Source organism: Cucurbita pepo, chromosome 3 (genome assembly GCF_057944985.1).
Source record: "Cucurbita pepo subsp. pepo isolate OVF chromosome 3, ASM5794498v1, whole genome shotgun sequence".
NCBI lineage: Eukaryota > Viridiplantae > Streptophyta > Magnoliopsida > Cucurbitales > Cucurbitaceae > Cucurbita > Cucurbita pepo.
Genome location: NC_141800.1, coordinates 3,819,220 through 3,841,808, shown reverse-complemented (window position 1 = coordinate 3,841,808; position 22,589 = coordinate 3,819,220). Strand labels below are relative to the sequence as shown.

The 22,589-nt window shown below is 35.4% G+C and overlaps 2 protein-coding genes across 5 annotated transcripts; one reads left to right on the top strand and one right to left on the bottom strand.

Annotated features, from left to right (window-relative positions):
• The first annotated feature begins 3,735 nt into the window (after window positions 1-3,735).
• Window positions 3,736-20,089, top strand: SUVH4 (histone-lysine N-methyltransferase, H3 lysine-9 specific SUVH4-like protein). Of its 4 annotated transcripts, none has more exons than XM_023671460.2 (17): window positions 3,736-3,888; window positions 4,216-4,786; window positions 4,896-4,961; window positions 5,300-5,362; window positions 7,586-7,640; window positions 10,844-10,953; window positions 11,584-11,757; window positions 12,881-12,979; window positions 13,700-13,798; window positions 14,382-14,431; window positions 14,541-14,629; window positions 15,195-15,354; window positions 15,451-15,556; window positions 15,665-15,847; window positions 17,512-17,748; window positions 19,062-19,215; window positions 19,333-19,539. In XM_023671460.2, the coding sequence occupies exons 2-16, from the start codon at window positions 4,238-4,240 to the stop codon at window positions 19,173-19,175; spliced, it is 2,154 nt and encodes a 717-aa protein (XP_023527228.2). In that variant the 5' UTR covers window positions 3,736-3,888; window positions 4,216-4,237; the 3' UTR covers window positions 19,176-19,215; window positions 19,333-19,539. The 4 variants fall into 4 exon arrangements, with proteins under 4 accessions (XP_023527228.2, XP_023527227.2, XP_023527226.2 ...); XM_023671459.2 differs by lacking the exon at window positions 19,333-19,539 and adding an exon at window positions 19,779-20,089 and having other exon boundaries at window positions 3,749-4,104; XM_023671458.2 differs by having other exon boundaries at window positions 3,749-4,104.
• Window positions 20,010-22,148, bottom strand: LOC111790528 (midasin-like protein). Its single transcript, XM_023671463.2, has 2 exons — window positions 21,673-22,148; window positions 20,010-21,191 (listed from the first exon to the last, which is right to left on the bottom strand). The coding sequence occupies exons 1-2, from the start codon at window positions 22,060-22,062 to the stop codon at window positions 20,277-20,279; spliced, it is 1,305 nt and encodes a 434-aa protein (XP_023527231.2). The 5' UTR covers window positions 22,063-22,148; the 3' UTR covers window positions 20,010-20,276.
• Between the last annotated feature and the right edge of the window lie 441 nt (window positions 22,149-22,589).

Genomic DNA, 22,589 nt, shown 5'->3' with positions numbered 1-22,589 from the left:
TTTTAAGTTAAAAAATATATTTACGGTTAATATTGTGTTTTAAATAAATACCTTTGAAATATTTAGGTAAGCATTAACATTCTCAATATTTGTTAAAAAAAATTATTTCCAACAATATAAAGACTCATCTATTCCCGCATCTACTTTCATAAATTATCTCTAAAAATTTTAATTATTTTTCTAAATTTACCTATATTTTTAGGGGTTTACTACGTTTTAACTTTTAAAAAATAAAGTTTTTAATAAAGTTAAAAAGTATATTAATAAAAATTAAAAAAAAAATTGAAATTAAAAATAATTTTTAAGTTTTCCCATCCAAAATTAATCATTAAACTATTTTTAAACTTTTGTAAAAATTTAAGTATATTTTTTTTTAGATTTAAAAAAAAATCGCTCACATATGAAGTTAAATTATATTTTTATTAATTTAGTAAATACAAATAATATAATCGGTGAAAGAACCGGACGATGCGATTGAGACGTTCTAATTCTAAATTTTTTTTTTTGTTCGGTTGCCGATAATCAATTAGAATTATATGATTGGCACGTCCTTTGATCGAGATGCCGACAAATATTTTAGGAAATGTATTTGTGAACGAATATAAATTTTTTACCCTGAATAGTTAAAAAGCTTTCTAATTTTTTTACCCTAACTACTAAAACTAAAATATAATTTTGTTCCTTAAACAATTTACCGTTAATTTGAGCATTTGGACCATATAATTAATTTTCAAATTTTATAGGATTTATTTTGAAATCTTAAATAGGTTTTAACAAAATAATTTCAATAGTCGAGATTGGATTTTGATTCTCGGTAACACAAAAAAAAAAAATTACTCGATATTTTCAACTTCCTCCCCCAACATTGACATTTACACTCCACTGGTTTTTCCACCCACCACTCGGGTGGGTTGTGTACTAGTGAGAAGGTAAATATCTTATGGTCGAATGTCAACCAGCATCAAACTATTTTCGAGATGGCACATTGGTCAGCGACAATGTGTGTCACGTGCCTACGATTCTTATCGTGTTTTTAAATTTAAAATTGGCCCCTAGTTGGTCGGCACTTCACTGCATCCCTACTGCATGATTGTGTTACTTAATAATGCATGACATGTCAACGTTAACTAAAAATTAATTATAAAATCAAGACTATTTTTATGGATCACCTAAAGTCATTTCAGTGCGTTTTGTACTAGCTCGTTTAAAAATATTAACTTAATATATTATACATTTTAATATAAAATAAAGTAATTGTATTTAATTTTAAATATTAAAAATAATATTTAATACATTTGATATCCTAACTACAAAAGATGAAAATATATTTATTATACTTTATTCATTAACAATTAAAATAATGAATATATATTATGTACTTAAATAAAAAATATATGTTTTTAAGTTTGAAGATATGTAGTGACATTTATGTGATTTGGGTCATAAAACTTTGTAATTAATTATTAAAATTTTATTATTTTATTTATTAATATTATCTATTATATGCAAATCTAATGTAATACGTGGTTGACACATGTTCAAATAATAATTTAAAAGATCTATAGTATATGGTTATGGTGGGGTGTTTTATCCCAGTAACACTATTGATACAACCCATTTTATAATGGTTACAAATGATTTGATCCAAATCGTGCATGTGGAGATATGTGAGCGAGGGTATTCTATACAATGAGTTTGTATAAGACTAACAAAAAAATATTTAATATCTCTTTATAAATTCGTTAATTGAGAATATTAATATTTCACACGACGATCACGTGCAACTTGATCTTAATCCCGAGTGGGTTATAAACTCTTGCCTACGAGCACTTGTCATTTAATTTGCATAAGTGAGCATAGCTCTTGTAGCCGATTTAATATGTCTACTTGGAGAATTAACCAAATAAGGAGTTGAGAACATAATATCATGAGATATAATTCACTCATTTCCATTAAGGAAAGTATATTAGTTGTTTTTTAAGTACTGATTTCGATGCTTAAACAATGGGCCATGCCTTCTCATTGGCCCGAGAGGGACTCTATGATTGGATTATAAACAATTTGTTTATTAGATGATTAGAGGTACTTAAGATGGAATATGTATTTATAGGGGTAAGACGAACTTTTAAGCCATCTGTAATTTTGAACAACTCGTGAATGATTGATTTGTTTGTAATTATTATATCAATGGACACAACTTATCATACCGTGCCTAATAATGCAACTTTAAGTCTATAATAGAGTGACCTGTAGTTAATGAATGCAAATTGATTAATTAAATAACTTAATTAATTAATTTTGTATCGTAGGAGTTTAGGAGCTTATAATCTGTATGTACATAAGGTCTCATTGTGCTCGTAGTAATACTAAAAGGTTTCATTTAATTGAAATCAATTTTGGATGGGTTTAAATTAATGTTTAATATATGGTATATATTAAAAGATAAAAATACCTCTATTATATTTGATACAATTATATATTAAAACCATTAATATACCTTAAATAAAAATATATTGAAATTTGATCTAAATTTATATGAGATAAATATATATTATAATATTAAAATTTGAACGAGATTTATACTAGATAAATATATATTATAATATTTAAAGATATTTGAATAATAAGATATTATTTTTAGAGATTCAAATAATTATTTGAAAAATATTTATGATAAATAGGCAGTTAAAGCAAAAAGCACATCAATCTCTCATTTTATTTTAGAACGAAATTCTCTCTCAATAATTCTTTTGAAACTATTCTTTTTCAATCCTTTTGGGTTTTGTGAAGAGTCTAGCTTTGACCTTACGTTCGAGTCATAGCGAGAAAAGTCTTGCATGCTAAAAGTTTTTATTTTCATTTTTATTTTTTTTTATTATTAATCCAATCAAAACAATTTCTAATAGTATATGCATAAATAAAAATTATCATCGCATAAATAGGAGTAATTTCAACTTAAATTTGATTTAATTTTATATGGATGGAATCGTTAGGATACCTCCAAATTTTTAGGAATTGGTTGGTGATATATTTTATCTCATTTTTAGATTAATATTATATTTTCTCTTATCGGTAGCTTTATCATATTTAAAACCTTGTGAACGTTAATAAAAATTGCACTTCTAATTGACAATTGAACAACCCAATTCTATTGCTAGCAGATTTTGTCTCGTTTTAGCCAGTTATATATCATCGTTAGTCTCACGGTTTTTCGTTCCCCTCTTCAATCAATATGGGGTCTATTGGGGCCAATGTCATCCTGACACATCACTCGATGTATCATCGTTAGCCTCACGATGTTGTCACGGTTTATAATCCACCTCTATTGGAGCCAACGTCATCCTGACACATCACTCGATGTCGGGCTCATATATCATTTATAACAGCCCAAACCCACCACTGATAGATATTATCCTTGGCCCGTTATATATAGTCGTCACTCTCATAATTTTAAAACATACCTACCGGAAAAAGGTTTTCACACTTTTATAACGAAATTAATATGATATCTCATTTGTATAATTGTCCGGATTAAAAATATATAAAATGAAAATTTAGAGTTAGAATGATGACATTTTGATGGATAGTATAATGGTGTAAGCAGTTGCGGAACAAGTGTTGGAATTTTTATGCGATGGTATAATTTATAAATGATTAATTGATTTAAAATTAAAATTTATTAGTTTTAAGAATAAAAATGACATCCAAAATTTAGCGGTTCAGACCGTGGACCCAAGGCTTCACTGTTCTTCATCATTCGCCTGGACCGGCCTTCTCTCCCCTCGGGGGCACAAAGGGCGAGGGGAGATGATCAAAAAATGGGAAGCGGGAATCGCAGAATTTGGCACCCAAAATGCAGCGCCAAACTCCTCCACTTTTCAATCACAGGTATGTGTCCGTACATCCATCGGGGGTGCTGCGCCTCTACAAGTGAACACACGGCTCTCGTTTTTTCAAACCCCGCGCCCATTCACTTCCAAGCCTCAACTGTTGGCGCCACCGCCATTTCTTCGGCTTCTAAAATCCCTAAATCCCTTTCTTCTTCGCCATCTACATTCTGCGCTTCCATTTCCCTTGCATTGAACTCACTATCGATCTCTTTCCGTGCGTATTCCCTGCTTTTATCTGTTATTTAATGGCGTTTTTCAAGCATTTCATTTGTTCTACTTTTTTTTTTAAGCTTTATTCATCCGTTCTTGTTGTGTGTTCTTGCAGATTTATGAATTTTTGAGCGAACATGGTTGTGAAGTCTCGGGTACTACACTCTGCTGCCAATGGAGAGTTGCATTCTCCTGTAAATCCCGAGGAGAAGCCGAAGCGCCATAAAGTAGCTACAGATGGGCGAAAGAATGCTAAAGCTGCTAAACCGGAGGGAGATGCCGAGGGGCCATCTCCTTCTCCACAGAGGAGGACGAGTGCTCGAATCCAGTTGAAGCAGCTGGCTGAGAAGAAGGAGCTCTTAGCGCGTCAAAGAGTAGAGGTGCTTGATGAACCCGAAAGTGCCAGCAAAAGGAAGAAGACGAACGGCCAGGTAAAAAGTAAGCGTAATACTACTCCGAGTGTTGCGGAAGAGGTGGTGGAAGATAAGGCCGTTGCTGTTCCGGTATCCAATGACGTCACTAAATCTAAAGACGGTGATGCGAGCGAGCCATTGGAACTGTGTGCGTCAGAAAAGAGTAGAACTGGCGACGAAGGTGGTTCGGCTAATATAGTTGAGAAGAGTGACCATGCCAAGGTGAAGGAGACACTCAGGTTGTTCAACAAGTACTATCTTCATTTTGTACAGGTTCGTCATGGGGAAATGTTACGTTGCTTGAAGCCATTTCTACATGTTTGCTCATTGAAGTTTATGGCCGGCTAACTTTTGATTATTGTATGTTCATCTAAACCAAAAGGAAGAGGAGAAGAGGTGCAAAAAAGCAGAAGTAGCTCAAAAAGCTTCCAAACGATCAAAATCTGAGGTAGGCTTGTGAGTCGGCCTTCTATAATTCATGCAAGCCATTCATAGTCTCTCTCTGAACGTCCTACAGGATGAATTTGACGAAAATTGACATCTATATCAGACTGAATAAATGCCTGCGTCTGAATTCTCTCATCTCGCATTAAATAAAATCCAAGGACCAATGCTATGTTCATCATTAATCTTTGAGTTCGATTTTTTTTTTTGTTTTTTTTGCGGGGGGTTTAAATCATTCTCTCGTTTCTATGTTTCGGATCACTTGGAACGGGCTCTCTTTGTCTCAATCCAAAAATATTTGTCCAAGCAAGATTAATTGCTAATTACTTGTAATTTGTACAGGAGGCACCTGCCGAAGACACAAAACAAAAATCTAAGCGACCAGATTTGAAGGCAGTTTCAAAGGCAAGTTGTAATTGCACACATGAAGCCTCTAGAACTTTTTCTTTTTGGCAATACTTAATTAATCATTGTTCAACCCATGCAGCGTTCAATCTAAGATTCCGTTAGTGATCTATCATGCAATTTTGTTTGACTGATTTGTTGTTTGTGCACATCTATTTATAGTCTCTCGCTCTAGGAACAGAAAAAGTATCAGTATAACTCTTCCTTTTGGAATTGATAGGAAAAGGCTACCGTTTACTCCTATAATTTACAGAGTTGCCACGTTGATACAATATTTGTCCACTTTAGACAAAACCTCTCTCGATTTAGTTTTTGGTTTCACCCAAAAAAATCTCATATCAATGGAGATAGTTGTCTCTATTCATATATCTATGATATTTCCCTTATCCTGCAATGTGAGACTTTAGTCACACTCCCAACCTAGGTTGCATTCCACTGATTTATTTATGTTTGGTAAAATTATATTTTCAGAGTAGCTATTCAAAGGGTTATTGGAGTACCAAAACAACTTTCAACTAGTCATAAGGAAAGGAGGGGAAGTAAATGTGAAAGAGGACATTGAGTTAACATCTTCCAAAGGGGATGCATTGAAGTTTAGGACTATTTGGAACATCATTCCTCTCTTCCTTGATGTCACTAAAATGACTTCCTAACATTTGAAGAGGTGGCCGGCAGCAACATTTCAAGTACAAATAACCAAAATCTTATGAATAAATGTGAGACAATCCTTAGGTCCCAGGGCCTTGAACCATTGACCTATTTGTTTGAAATTGAGCTCTTTGAAGTGGGATCCCAACCCTTTTTAGGTTTGAGAATGTGGGGTTATTTCATCCAGTCTTTTAAAGTCTCATTCTTGGTGTGGTGTAATGGTAGAGTGTTTGGTAAGTGGGAAGGGTATTGTTTAATGGAAAAACTTTCCTCCCTAGTGGGGATCTTAAAAGATTGGAAATTAAAGAAACAAGAGATCTGGGAGAGAGGTTTTTGAATGCAGTTTCCAGGGAGGAGCGAATCAAGTTGATTGAGGATTTTGAGGAGCTTGTTATAAGTGAGGTCATTTGTTGGGGACAAAGGCCCAAGGTGAAATGGGTTAAAGAAGAGGATTGCCGTACTTCATATTTCCATAGAATTACGAGTGGGAAGTATTATAGTCTTTAGAAAACAATAGGGGTGAGATTATGAGGGGGATAAGGAGGTTGAGAAGGAGATTGTGTTTTTTTTGCACTTTTGTACCCCCTTATCATTTTGAGACCCTTCTTGGATGGTTTAGTCTCTTAAACTTTTGCAGAGATAAATGGGAGTTGGAAGCTCTTTTCCCTAGTATTATATTTGGCTCTCAAGGACTTTATTTTCGGAAGACAAAATTTTGATAAAGTGCTTAATATTAATTTTTTTTACAAGAGACAAACTTTTTATTTGATCGAGTACTTAATGCTATTCAGGTGATTGAGGACGAAGCGTTATCTTTAAATTTGATTTGGAAGAGGCTTGTGACTATGTAAGACTGAAACTTCCTTGATAAGGTGCTATGGAAGAAAGACTGGTGTTTTAAATGGAGATCTTGAATTGGATTTGTGTCAAGACGGCTGAATATTTCATTCTTATCTATGGCAAGCTGCAAGTTAAGAAGTAGAATTTTTGTTTCTTGAAGCTTGAGAAGAGGACACCCCATTTTCGTTTTTCTTGGTCGGTTGTGAATATCTTTAGTACAGTGGTTTCGAGGAGGTGTTCTTGATGGTTTTCAGGTGGGTGGAATTACTAATCCTTATCACATCTTCAATTAGCTACACATGTGGGTGCTCAATCATTAGGATTAATTGTGATTCATCTAAATTGGCTGGCGTTTATAATGGTGGATAAAGGTGTATTTGGTTAGTAAACTAAAAAGAAATATTTGAAAACAAAGGATTCAATGAGAAGCAAAGTTTGTAACTCATATTTTCAGCATTTTCATTATGTGTTTGGTAGCTAATTTAGATGCTGCATTTGATTTTAAAATTTGTTAAAAGTATGTTTGGTAATATAAAAAGTAGTGGAAGTCACCAACTATCAATTTTGAGAGGAAATATTAATTGTCTTATTTCCAAAAAATAAAAGCGAGAACACCTTATGTAGAGGTCATACCTATTACAAAATAAGGAAACTATCATGATAATCTAATTTATGATTTAATTTGATGTCCCCTCACTCATTTTGCCTTTTTCTTATTTCTAAAATCTACTACAGATGTTGGAGGCAAATGAAATTTTGAACCATGAGAAAAGAATTGGCAACGTTCCAGGTTGTGTTTTGCACTTGAAAATATTCTCTTTTACTGTTTTTTTGGCCTTGTTTGTGGTGTATGGATGATGGGGGATAGCTTCGTGGTGCACTTATGAAAATGTTTGAAAAATCGAATAGTTTTTGTTGTCACTTTCAGTTTGAGGCAAAATCTACCTTGACCGCACAAGGGCTATCCTAAATTTGCTTTGTCTGACTCCTCTGCTTGGACTATTCTTTTTTGTATGTTTCTTCTTTTCTACTTTATTTGTCTTAATGAATGCTAATCAAGTAACAAATAATCTGAGTAGATCGGAGTAACTAGCAATAACCATGCATGGTCCTTATTTAGGAAGAATAACCCTGAGCTAATGAGATCAGTGTAACTGAAGGTACTTGCAATATTGAAATTCTAGTCATAACTTGATAAGCATTGGTCCCAATTCTTACGGAAAATGCAGAATTCAACCCCCCCCTCCCAAACCATTCTCATCGAGAAACACAAGAAAAAAGAAATGGAAGCCTTCCAATCATTTTCATGTGAAGGCTATAATTACAAAAGGATTTCATGTGATTTGAACACCACCTAGAAGTAATATGCTATATGTTTCTATGAGAAACCGGGTTCTCATTAAGAAAATGAAAGAAAACAAAAGAAAGGAACATGGGAATACAAAAAAAGAAAAAGAAAAAACAACCCACGTCCAGGAGACTTTTCAAAAAGGGGCTCCAATCCCTAACAATATGACCTAAGACCTAGGATGGTAATTTAAAAAATCCCTTGAGACTAATGCCCGGATAGAGGTAGTAAATCTTGCTAGCGATCAAACCTCTGCCCAAGCTCTCTGCACATATCAAACACTGTTGTTTCTATAAGTCAAATAGCCCAAAGGATGGCGAACCCAACTTGCCACAAAATTGGACCCTTAGGCGAAAGTGGGGGAACAAGAAGACCTCCTGTAACAAATAACTGCACTCTCGAATGAAACCAAACAATTGAAAAAGGCTATCCTAAATGGAAGGAGCAAGGCGACAATCCCAAAGGATATGATTTAGGTTTCTGGCAGCACTCTTACAAAGGATACACCAGTGAGAGTCCATCACCATAGAAGAAAGCCTTAAAACTTGATCCATAGTGTACACCTTGAATAATAAACTCAATTTTGAATGCAAACGGATCTTTATTAGACAATTGGTAAAAACAGTTGCAATTTAATTGAATGATGAATGATGACTCTCATCATAGAAAAATAGAGAACAAACTAAATTTTGGGGGGATTATTAGTGGGAGATAAAGCCTCATTGCACCATGTTCTTACATCTGTACTGTTTTTCGCCATGAGATTGCATTTCAGTTTTTCATTTTTGCTCTTAAGAGATTCTTGTGTTCTGCCTCGATTAGAGGGATATTAGTATTTTTTGGGGGGCTTCTCTTGTAACTTGCTCTTTCATCTCTTAAGGGATTCCTGTGTTTGCCTTGATAGGAGGTATGTTTGTCTTTTTCTGGGGGTTTCTCTTTTGACTTGCTCTTTCATCTCTTACGCAACCCTTCACCCTCCCCTGGGGACTCTTTGTTCTCCTCTGGTTGGAAGGTTGAGATCCTAAAATGTTCAAATTTGTTGTTTGATGAGTCTTGCATGGAAAAGTTAATACTTTGGACTGCATCAAAAGACATTTTTCCCCTTTGGGTATTTTGTAAGGAGCATTTGTGGGTCTTGATCATATTCCTTGGGGTTTCTAGCTTGCTTAGTCTATTTGGATTCTCAGTCTTTTTTTGGATAAGGGGAGAGTCATTGGCAGTCAACCTTTTTGCTATTTCGTGGGGTATTTGGCTGAAGAGAAACATTAGAATTTTCAAAGGAGTTAATAATTAGTTTCATTATTTCATCGAAAAGTGTTGGGAAGAGGTTTAAAATGTTGCTAGATGCTAAGGTTTAATGTTCTTTGCGGGGTTATGTTACTAGGGCTTTCTGTATTTCTTTATATGTTGAACTGGAGTCCTTAACTGTAGCTTCTACTGGGCCTCTTTTTATTAGATTTTAATGACCTATTACATGCTTCAGTTTTCTCAACTAAAGTTTGGTTTCTCATTGAAAAATGAAAAAAAAGAAAAAGAAAAAGAAAAAGAGTGGAGAATAAACACTAATATTACACTACAATCTGTAGTACAAAGTTGATGCCCCATTCGAATGAGGAAGGAACACAACCCTTATTAGAGGATGAAGCCTTGAATCATTCTTTATATTATTGAAGTTAATTGTAACCAACCTTCCAAGGATATCACTTTGTGCATGCTCAGGTGTGTGCCATTTTGTGGGGTCTTTGGAGTGAGAGAAACAAATGAAAATTCTAAGGGCTCGAGAGATCTCTTAGTGAGGTTTGACCCTTTGTCAGATTCTATGTGTCTTTATAGGTTTCTGTCATAGGTCCTTTTTTTTGTAATTATCTGCTAGGTGTTATTTCTCTTGATTGGAGGCCCATTTTGTCGTTTACCTCCCTTTTTTGTGGGTTGTTTTTGTCTTGTATGCCCTTGTATTCTTTCATATATTCTCGCGAGAGCTTGATTATTCATAGAAAAATCATATGTCTTGGTTTTTAACAAGAATGACTCATTATTCATCATGAAAACCTTTGAAAATTTTCCCTATGTTGTTACCACTGGATTTATTTGTTTGATTTGTATGTTTTAACTGGGGCTTTTACCATCTCAAATAAAGTGGAAATCTAGTTTTAAAAAACTTTATTTTTTTTAATCATATGGCAAGCCATTCTTGATGAATGCAAAAATACAGAGTAAAAAAGAAGGTGATCTAAACTCCTAATCTTGGAATGTTAGGTGTGTACGCGTCATACACTCCATCAATTTAGTTAAAAACATGGTGTGTGAGGTGTGACACATAGATTGTTGGGTTGTGTGCATCTCATGTTCTCCAATAGTTGGGATTCTCCTAGTATGGGCGGTAATGACTGATTGTTATTCTAAAAAGGTGACCCAAACTCCAATTCTTAGTTCTTATTTGAAAGAAAATACTAATGGTTGTAGGTTTTAATCTTGGTGCCCTGATTCCATCTAGTCAGTTGAGGTTCAGGAGTAAAACACCTTACCAACCCCCATTTACTAGTCCCCTAAAACCAAAAATGTAAATAAAAAACAATATAACCAAAGGACTTATTACTAAGTTATTTACAATACAACATCATATACTAATTAATATGCTATAGCAGGTATCAATATTGGGCATCGATTCTATTCAAGGGCTGAAATGGTAGCTGTTGGGTTTCACAGCCACTGGCTGAATGGAATTGATTATATGGGGTTGTCGTACAGCAAAATGGTAACAGGAATCTCCCATTTGCTTCATTTGATAATTTATTTTCACTATTAATATCATTCAGTCTTGTTATCATCATTGTCATCACATCATACTTAAGAGCTGTATTTTTTACAAAATTTAATTTGGACCAGAATCCTTAAAGAGAGTTGTTATCATTTTTTCTTTGGGATAAACATACATGAAGAAACACTAGATTTATCCAGAGTTTGCTTAGACTCATTTAAGGGATGTTTGTTATACGGGTTGAGCTGTCAAAATATGAAAGAAACTAAATCCAAAACATAAATTTTCTTCAATTTCTTCCCAACCAAACTTATAATACTTCTAACTTTCTCCTTAAAAAAATGATCACAAAAGAGATGTAAGATGACGTATGTTTATGTGAAAAGGAGCCTCACGCACCGGCAGGTCTAAAATGATTTAGAATTTTCATTTACATGTGAGAAGAAAAGCCAATCATTTAATTTTTTGTTATTGTCTACTTTATATGTTCTAAATATCTAACATAGTAAGTGACTGACTCCAGAGTAGTACGATCAAGATATCCATTAGGATTAGGTTCTTTTCATTTGGATGATTATCCATGACAATTTTTTAGTTTTTTTTTAAAAGTATTTTAAATAATTGCAGTATAGTAATTACTCCTTCCCACTTGCTGTGGCCATTGTTTTATCTGGGATGTATGAGGATGATTTGGATAATGCTGAGGATGTCATATACACCGGCCAAGGTGGGCAAAATTTAACGGGCAACAAACGTCAGATACGGGATCAAGTAATGGAACGTGGTAATTTGGCTCTCAAGGTATGCACTACATGTTTTCTACGAAGCAGAACTTTCTTATATCCTTTGATCTTATGTAACCTGATTAGGTCCTGGTAGTTAATGAAATCCAAGGAATGTGTATAGCTTTTTTATGATAACAGAAGGTTAGAAGTGTTGGAATTTCTACTATGTGTAAATATTAATTGTCAACGTTTGTCTTTATTGTCTTTATTCTTTTTTCTATGTTTGTAATAGTTTTTTTTTATAAGACCTAGCTTGCTCTTAGTAATATATCCATGTATGTTTGGTCTATCAAAATTAGGAAGTATATTTGATTAAACAGTAAATTTTTACAAGTTAGAAAATGAAAACTTGCAGAACTAGGGATTGGTTTGCTCGGAAGGATACTGAAAGGCAATTGCTATTAGAGTTATTTTCTTGTTTAAAAAAAGTTTAGTCCTTCCAGGCAATTGCTATTAGAGTTATTTTTCTTGTTTAAAGAAAGTTTAGACTTCAAAATAATACGCTGAATTGAAAGATCATTAAAATGATTGGATACACATTTTGGGAATGCATGCATGTATACCTCAAGGCGTCAAGTCTGTGCGTGAATATGATTTTGGTAGGGGGATGAAAATTTTTAATTTTGAAAATATTTTGGCTAAAACTTCTCTCATTTTTTTTCCTTTAGCTTCTCTTTTGAGTTGAAAAATTTCCGGTGCAATTGTTATTTCTTGGGAAGAAAACCATTAAGCTTACTTCTTGGATATTCTAAAAGATCAACGCACTTTTATTCTGTAAAGATATGAGCACCCTGACATTTTGTTTCTGGTGGATTGTTTACTTTTCGCACTTGTTTTTCATAATTATAGTCTTTTTATGTCCTCTTCCTCTGATCCTTTCATCTTCATAAATTTTTATTGTGTAATTCAATCCTCTGGATGTTTTGGTGTCCTCTCTGCTGTTTAATGTAGTCTCGAGTGTAGAAGTAGGAACCTTCAGATCTTTTGTTTATTTATTATTTTTTTTCGTTTTCAATGTCCTCCATGAAGACTATTTTTCTAACATAGTTCCTCAATCTACACATTTGATTGTAACGTGGAATTTTTCTGGTTAGTTGAAAGTTTAGATCTTTGTCTGACCAGTTCTCAACTAAATCCAGAATTGTATTGAGCAAGCTGTTCCAGTTAGAGTGGTCCGGGGGCATGAATGTGCAAGTAGTTACTGTGGGAAACTTTACACGTATGACGGCTTGTATAAGGTAATTTTTTCTATAAGAAATATTCTAGGGTTTTCTTTATTTGTTAGATTCAATAATCCTATGACAAAGAGGTAGTAAGGTTTTGAATTAGACATAAGAAACGAGCTCTTCTGTCCTACTATATAGCATAGTCTAGCAGTTTTGAGTTTCAGTTACATACGCAGTATTTCAATGTCATTGGCTTGTGCTATATTAGCATGTTTTCTTGAATGCTAAAACTTCAGTGTAGTGCAAAACTTATTTAGCATGTTAATATTTACTATCAAGTTCAAAAGTTGTATATTTTAGAACCACCTTCCATTAGATGGTTAAGTATTTTCGTTTGCTGTTATATTAAAGGACATTGAATCTTCTCCCTAGGTTTCGGTTTAAGGTCCTGCATGCCTAGTAGTATTTTAATTTCCACTTTTCAGTTAACGAATTATTCAAGTAGGTCTTATTATCTGATTACTCCTGAAATAGGGTGCTAGAGGATACTCATGGTTTGCTATGCTCGTTAAATCTTCTCAAGAAGTGAGCTTATGTTGTTCAAATAAAATAACTTGAGCGAGTAAAACATATCAAGATATGTTGCATTGTCAGTTAAAAAGCTGCAATTTTATCTTACATTTGGATTGCTGGGGATTATGGAATTTTGTTGGCACTTTTTGCGATTATATGTTAAATATGACATTAAGTATGTTTATTATTCAATTGATTCAGTACTTCTGTATTTCACAGGTTATACAGTATTGGGCAGAAAAAGGTATTTCTGGATTTACGGTGTTTAAATTTCGACTTAGGCGGATTGAAGGACAGTCATTGTTGACTACAAACCAGGTTTATGCTTCTCTGATTTAATAGCTATCTTGTTTTAAAGACTTTATTACTTAGTCTGTGATAACAACACTATTTTCATATGGCACTCTCTTTATCAAGCTTTTGCAATTAACTTCATGTTTGCTTTATGGCAAATGGAGTTCATTTGTAAACTCCTTTGGATTGGTCCTTGTCTTTGTTTTAGGGTAGTTTGGGTTTTTTCATTTTCCTCTAATGAAAAGTTTCCTCTTTCTATCAAACAAACAAAATTGCCATCCTATTTTACTCGAGAGAATTTTTTAAAACTTCATTACACCTGGCAGTTTTTATTCTTACTAATCATGATGTCTGTCTCCCTCCCGCCATTTCTGCCCATGCTTGTTATGTACATATTCATTTGACTGTTTTCTTTACTCAGCCTATTTATTTCGTTTCCTTTGTTTGATGTCACAGCCTACTTTCCTTTTTCCCCTACTGTTAATTGCCTAGTTTATTACAAGTTTGAGATTTCCTGATGCACTTGATTGAACTCATGTTTAATGAATAGAGGTGAGATATTCTTCATTTGTGCATTGATCTTTATAAACGTTTTCTCTTGTGACAGGTTCAATTTGTTTACGGTCGCGTTCCCAAGTCAGTTGCAGAAATACGTGGGTATGAAATTAAATAATCTGATAAAGATGCAAAAACAATTTACTTCAGGGTTGTTCCAAAATTGATGGATCTTTTTATGTGCACTTTTGTTTAATTTAAATGCTCCAAGGTTGGTGTGCGAGGATATAACTGGGGGCCAGGAGGATATTCCGATTCCAGCTACTAATTTGGTTGATGATCCACCTGTCGCACCCATAGGCAAGTGAAACAACAAAGTTGGTTTGGTCTCATTAATTTGTTTTGATCAATATGTTAGAATTGGTTTGGATATTCTTGTACTAGATTGGTTGTGTGTGTGGTACGTTCGAAGTTGTTTCATTTGCTAGGTCTCTGCCTTGGTTGGAAAGGAGAAGAACATATTGGCTGGGTCCTTTTTCTTTTCACCATCCTTGTTTTGAACATTGCTTTTTTGGTTCACTTTTTGCAGCATTCACTCACAATATACATTTTTACTCAGATACTGTTTTTCCCTTTTGTTTACATACGTAGGCATGCAGATATTTGTTGCTGTACTTTTCAGCCTTTTATGACATGAAATATGATGTCTGAACATAAGTATCTTTTTCACCATTGTATTTTCCGTGTAAATTTTCTTTTTCCTTGCAAGGACTTGTGTTATTCATAAAAAAAACCAAGGATATTTGAAATTGATTTCTACTATCTCTATCTTGAAAATGTGCATTTGAATCTCCCATTAAATTTTCTGCATGCTTCAACTGTAAGGTAATTTCTTTTCTGAATATATGTTCTTGAAATGTTTCAGGTTTCACTTATTGTAAATCTATTAAAGTTGCACATGGCGTGAAACTTCCTTCAAATGCTAATGGATGTGACTGCATAGGATCATGTATAGATTCAAGGACATGTTCATGTGCTAAGCTTAATGGGTTAGACTTTCCATATGTGCATCGTGATGGTGGAAGGTTTGTATTCCATTCAATCTTGATATGATATATCGAAATCTCTTTAGCTTGAATATTTTATCACAATTCTGATTGGGAGAGTTTTTTAATTCTTAGACTTATAGAAGCTAAGGATGTAGTCTACGAATGCGGCCCCAATTGTGGTTGTGGTCCTGGTTGTGTGAATCGTACTTCTCAGAGGGGGATCAAATATCGACTTGAGGTTTGGATGTTGAATCTAGTAAAATTATTCATAATTTTGCTTTCCAATTATGATCAGTGCGTCAGATTTTAAATTAATTAATTCAAATATTGTATCTTTTGTGAGCAGGTTTTTCGAACACCAAAGAAAGGGTGGGCTGTAAGGTCATGGGATTTTATACCTTCTGGTGCACCTGTTTGTGAATACACAGGAATACTTACAAGGACAGAGGATCTTGATCATGTATCTGAAAATAATTACATCTTTGAAATTGATTGCTTGCAGACAATCAGTGGCATCGGTGGACGAGAGGTACCATACGAAATTCTTTAGACGAAATGTTCTCTATGAAAATAGAATCTCTTACAATGCATATATTTTTTCTTCAAATTTTAATTAGAGCATCAGAAGTGGGAAGGGATGAGAATGAATTACCCATCTGCATTAAAACATTCTACTTTGTTGCCGAATTCTCTATTAAAAAATGTGATTCTCTATTAAAAAAATGTGAAGGTGGAACTGGGGCTCTGTACATGGAATTTGCATGGATTTTCTCGTCATCTAAGTTGTTAGAAAAAATCCTTTCCCTTGTTATCCGGAGTACAGTTGTAATTGATCTTCGGCCAAATACGATATTCCCACCAATGTGATCCCTATTACCGATGGACAAATCTAATGGATTCTACATCTTGGAACCATGGAACCAAGCCAATTTTGGAGCAGAAAGACAGGACGGGCATGGATTCAGACCAAACTCTTCTTTGAATGACATGATTAACAATTAAAAGTCTGCTAGTATTCTCGTTTTTCGTCCACCATGGCCAGAAAACATGAAAGTAACTTCACATGGGATTGAGGTGCTTTTGGTTGATCCTAGTGCACTGTGTCACCATTGCACTCATGTGGCAACGGGACAACAATTGTGCGACACTTGTTCTAACCCAACAAACAAGTCACCTGTGAAAAATTTGGATTTTGTGGACGTCGGTGTATGCTCGAGCCTCAAGTTACGTTTGAGAGAAATGTTTTAGAAAATGTAAGCGAGGAAATGCATTGAAAACAATTTAAAAGAAAGTATTGTTATAAGGTAAAAGTGAGTAGGCAACAATAACGACTTTGATAACATATAACCCAGATAGGAAGGAGTGACAACTAGTCATATCCCCTATAAAACATTTTAAGGCATTTCATCTCTTGCGGGCATAGACATGATTTTGATGAATGGCCATGCCACCCCCGTATTGACCCAACATAAAATAGTAAAGACCTATCTAAGTTGAAAGCATGTAAAAGGGGTTTGGAATGGGTATGTGGCCATGGACAAGACGTCCTAGACAAGCATGATCGAGACATCCGACATGCGGCCATAAACAACACGCCTTGAACAAGCTACATTTGGAAGGCAGTAAGGTCTAGTAATTTGGGGGTGAGGAATGGGAAGTTGAGAGGTAAGTCTGAGAGGAAAGAGATTGACATTGAGATGATGTATGAGATGACATCGTGAGAACATAGATCTTGCCATTGAGGTTCTGGGATGAGACTGAGTAGAGATGTCCACGGGGCAGAGTGGGGACGAGGAAGCCTTCCCTATCCCCATCCCCGTAAAATTTTCCATTTAGTTTTGTGAGGATTCCCTGCGGGGAATTTGTGGGGATTGGGTTCCTCGTGCGATAATTTTTCCCATTTATTATTCTTAAAAAAAAATAGTTATTTTAAAGCTTTTATTTTTCAATATAATTTTTCTTAAAAATTGCTTTTGTAATTATGGTTTAAACACTGTTGTAGCCATTAGAAAAATTTCTTGTGATCCTTTAAATAGGTCTCTCTTTTGTAATTTCACTTTATAAATGAAATCATTTGTTTCCTATTAAACAAAATCAAACTGTATTATACAAGCCTCTAATTTCTCTTTTTAGCCTGTCTCTCTTTCTATTATCACTGTAATCAAACATATCTTGATTTTCCTGTCCTTGTAGAGGCGCTCAAGAGATGCATCTTTGCCAGCAAACAATTCTTCGGATGGAATAGATGATCAAAGATCTGAGAGTGTGCCAGAGTTCTGCATCGATGCTTGTTCCACTGGAAATATTGCAAGGTTTATCAATCATAGTTGTGAACCTAATCTTTTTGTCCAGTGTGTATTGAGCTCACATCATGACATCAAACTTGCTCGAGTGGTACTATTTGCTGCAGAAAACATACCACCCCTCCAGGTTTCAACTTATCTTTTTTTTGGCTCTTGCTTCCAAATGTTAGTTCAAGTTAGTTTCTGCAACAAATTTTCATCTGTTTGGGAAAAGATGATATTTTTTTTAAAAAAACTATTCTTTTTGGTACTCACTATTGAAGTTTCTGAGACCACTTTTAGGCTTAAGAAGTTTGGTGGCCAATATTAATTTCAAGTGCTAGAGGAGGGGCATCTTTAGACTTTAGCAAGGCGTGAAGTTGTTTCCCTCCCCACTGCCTATTTTGGTCTTCTACGTCACGATCTCAAATATGTTGTTTCCAGTTGTGTAAAAGGTCCTGGGATGTTGTTACGTTAGCCAAGGGTGGTAGGTCTTATCTAGTTCCTTTTTAAGAGAGATTCAAACCTACCTTCTTTCTTTCATTGTATAAGATCTCTTTTTTTGAGTTTAAGGGCGGACTTATGTTAGGACCCAGAAGAGGGTAGGGCTCTCATTTGGTTAGAGATTCTCTTGCAATCGTGTAAAAAAGTTAGATTGGATATAAAAGAATATAAGACTTTGTAATTTAGGGTTCAGGACTAAATGACTTAAGTTGTTAACTCTTGAATCTAATGGTTTGTGGCATGAGGTTATAGCAAGCAAATTCAGACACTACCCACCTAGTTATGAAAATTTCCGGATGGATTCCAAACGGCATGGCCAAAGGTCTTGTAAAGTTTCCTATGATTCTCCATTTAGATTGTATTGAGGTTATTATTATTTTGGTTCAGTCTTGATGTGAGATCTCACATCGGTTGGGGAGGAGAACGGAACTCCCAAGGGTGTGGAAACTTCTCCCTAGCAGACGCGTTTTAAAAACTTTGAGGGAAAGTCCAAAGTAGACAATATCGGCTAGTGGTGGGCTTGAGCTGTTACAAATGGTATCAGAGCCAGACACTAGGCGATGTCCCAGCAAGGAGGATGAGCCTCGAAGGGGGGTGGACATGAGACGATGTGCCAGCAAAGACGTTGGTCCTGAAGGGGGGTAGAATTGGTGGGAGTCCCACATTGATTGGAGAAAACGCTGGGCCTTGAAGGGGGGTGGATTATGAGATCCCACATCGGTTGGGGAGGAGAACGAAACACTCTTTATAAGAGTGTGGAAACCTCTCTCTAACAGACGTGTTTTAAAAACCTCGAGGGGAAGCCCGGAAGGGAAAGTCCAAAGAGAACAATATCTGCTAACGGTGGGTCTGGGTTGTTACACTTGAAGAAACACTTGAAGAAGTCCATTACTTTTTCTTGCTATTTTCCTGCTGATGCAGATTTTAGAACATCAAATATTTGTTACTTAATTGCAGGAACTGACATACGACTATGGCTATGCACTTGATAGCGTGTATGGTCCAGATGGGAAGATAATACAGATGCCCTGCTTCTGTGGTGCAACTGAGTGTAGGAAACGCTTGTTTTAGTCAAGGGAAGCCTTTCAGATGCTGGTACATCATGATTACGGTAGCCTCCCTTTCTTCTGTCTTTATTTCTCGCCTTGAAAATCAGTCTTTTCAGTTTCTTTCATCCCTAATTCCATCATCAAACTTACTTTGTTCGCATTTACTCTCCCATTTCTAGGTACATACGTCCACACAGATCCGCCCCTCAAAACTGCATTTTGATATCACTCATTGGGGAATTTATACATTCATTTTTTGGGGAGAAGCTATTGAAAGTTGTAATGTTTGATGGGATTGTTCATACCTCATTTTGCTTTGATGTGATAATCTGTCTTGGACGTTTATTAATACAACATTTATGAAACTTTACGGCTATCCTTTATCATTTTGGCTGAATTATTAAGAGGTATAATTTAAGTTTTTAGATGGAGTTCGTCACTTTTAAATGGTAACCTAAGAAACCATCGACTGCATTTGGTAGGATGACAGTATTTTCTGCATAACCTTTCAAGTTTTTGTTATTGATTTTAGTCATTGTTATCCTCATATATTCAAGATCTTATTCTATATTTGTTTGAATTCCAATTACCATTTCATTTTCCTCTGTTTTTTTTTTACACGTAGGTGGACAGAAATATTACGGGTATGGAATTGCCACCCTTTGAATGGACAATGGGAAGATGGCGTGAAAGTGGAAGATCATAGAGAAGGAACTGAAATACAAGGAGCCAGTCAAACAAACAAGCTGCCTTGAAAAGGTATGTGTTGAAATATGTCATCACATTTTGAAGTTAATGATGAAATGTCATTTTGGTAAAACTGTGAACAGTCGAAACTTGCAGCTTTATGCTCATGTATCATGAATTGACATAGTAGTCCATAGGATTTAATTCATGATAATCGCTTAGGATTTAATATCCTTTTAACTTTTTTAACACCCAAATGTCGAGATTAGATAAGATTGGGCGGTAGCTTGTCTCGTGCCCAATTCCACATAGACTGCCCATAATTGTTGCACTGTACCGAAAACATGTTGCCTTACAAGATAAGTTCAATATAAATAAGACCATGGAAGAAGAGAAGTGATATAAGAGCAGTGTCTTGTTATATCAAAATCAGCCATCAGGCCTCCTCCTCCGACTCCAAAGCTCTCATTCTATACTGGCGGCCTGACTTCTGTAAGCTGTTTTTTCTAATTTCTAGTCTATCAGGTTCATCTTCCTCCATTGAACAAACATCATCATTCTGAGTGTTCACAGCTGCAATGCCTATGGGCATGCCTTTCTGGTGCACGAGCTCCTTGCCAACTCCATTTTGATGATGGCTTTGCTCCTCTAGGGTAGAACTTTCAAGCATTATTGTATCACCTGCTTTCTTTTTTGGGATGAAAGTGATGGACTTTGGAGGACCAGTTGAATCCTCATCCTGATGCGACTCCATTGTCTTTGACCTTCTCACCATCTGAAGGAAATCCATATAGGCTTTCTTGTTGGACTCTTCATCCACCTCATTGGATGAGTCAAAAGTATAATGCGTGTATCTAGATGGATTCCGTAAGTAGTCTGGAACTTGAGTGGCCTGAGATGGGAAGTTTGCTTCATTGCCAACCTCTGCAACTCCAGGCAAAGAGTTCGCTTCCATAGCGAAATCTTTAAATCCTTGAGATTCTTGAGAAACTTTACATTCCGGGTCAAATCGGACACGCTTGTGTGATTTTGCATCTAGATAATTATCTTTCCTCTTCAGAATAGATTTTGGGTTCTGAGAAGTATTGCATTCAGAATCAGCTATGGCTCCTGTACTGTTCTCAGAGACGTGCAAAGAGTCGATCGTTTTAGAAGCTTCTGCATCTTCCTTGAGCCTAACTTTTGCAGCTAAGTGATTTGCGCGTGGATCTCTGGTGAAATCTCGTACCGAAGTAGGAAGCTCGGTACACGAACCTATTTCAATACCACAGTCAGTTACGTCTTTCATATACAACCGATCTCCACCTTTCTCCTTGCCAACAGCAACTTTATCATACTCATCTTCCTCTTCCTGCATCAATACATTATCCATTTCAGGAGCCAAGCTACTAATCAAATTGAGTACAGAGACAAAGACAACCTAAATGATACCCATATTCCACAATACACCAGAAAAATGCAGTATAATCATTGTGTTTTAACCTGCCGTACATAACAAAAAAAGTAGGAAACGCAACAGCCCAAGGGCCTGGGGAAGAGAACTCCCTCTTCATCTATTGCTACTTACAAATAGCCTTCCATTCGAGAAGGAATTTAGCTGTACGGAATCCCAAAAAGTAGAGAAAACAGTAGCGTTGCCTTAACTTCCATGAAATGCTACCCTTACAACTAATCGAACTCTCATTTCGGCACTTAAAGCTGCCCTACCAACTCATTCCCCGACAGCTAAACCATTCCTACTCATTAAGCAGCAAAAACTATGCTAAGTTGAATCTGATCAGAACAGTTCTTAATGAAAGTCGACAAATAACCAGAAAGTGCTAGAGACGTACCTCATAATCAAGCGTGCAGTCCCGGCCAATTGAGGACTTGATTTCCCATTCTTCATCTCCATAATCGTCAGGTTTAGGAAACTTATTAGACGAACCATTCGACTCTGGATTTTCGTCCAAATCATCGAGTTCATCATCCTCGAAATCGTCTTGGAATCCAAATGAACTCCTCCCGCTCACCTTCCTTCCGCCGTCGCAGAGCGAGGTCGGCTCGAGCTCCGGTTCGAGTTGTTCCTCCTTCTCCTTGATCCACTCTCTCCTCTCGATTTCGTCGTCGGTAAGGCACCAGAGAGATCTCGCAGTTGAACTGAAAGCTGCCGGTGAGGTAGTAGATGCGGAAGAGAGAGAACCAAAGATTCTGTCCACACGAACTTTAAAACTGTCGTCCATGCTCGGCGATGGCGATCAATAGTGAATTTAGGGCTGTTTCGATTTTGAAGAAATGGATATGGAGAGGGAAATGGATGATTTGATTTTCCACCTCTAGTCGGATCTTTATTGGACGGGTCAAGTTGGATAATGGGCCTACGTTGGTGTTGGGCTTGGGCTTGGGCCTGGGCGGGTCATGTTCATTTGTACTTTTCTTTAATCCAACTAAGTTCAACCCATTATAAATTTAGATATTATCTTTAAGTTTTACATAAATTTAGATTTTATCATCATTTTAAGATACTGTTGAGTTATTTTTTTTAAACCCAATTTCGAATTTGTACATTTTTTTTTCAATCCAAAAAAATTTATTAAATAATTAATCTAACCAACAAAAATTTAATAATCATTTATTCAAAATATATATAAAACATTTATCTTAAATGTTAAATTAATGTGCGAAACTCAGTATTATTTATTGAATGAAAAAAATAAAAATAAACGTGTGCATGTATATAATCGTATAACAGTCAAATTTGGATTGGTTC

Bases quoted from the DNA above. Each gene is read 5' to 3' on its own strand.
- SUVH4 (XM_023671459.2), top strand. From the start codon at position 4,238: ATGGTTGTGAAGTCTCGGGTACTACACTCTGCTGCCAATGGAGAGTTG. The intron at 5,363-7,585 runs GCAAGTTGTAAT...AATCTACTACAG, and splicing joins ATTTGAAGGCAGTTTCAAAG to ATGTTGGAGGCAAATGAAAT. The intron at 11,758-12,880 runs GTATGCACTACA...AACTAAATCCAG, and splicing joins GTGGTAATTTGGCTCTCAAG to AATTGTATTGAGCAAGCTGT.
- LOC111790528 (XM_023671463.2), bottom strand. From the start codon at position 22,062: ATGGACGACAGTTTTAAAGTTCGTGTGGACAGAATCTTTGGTTCTCTC. The intron at 21,192-21,672 runs GTACGTCTCTAG...GTATTGATGCAG, and splicing joins ACTGCACGCTTGATTATGAG to GAAGAGGAAGATGAGTATGA.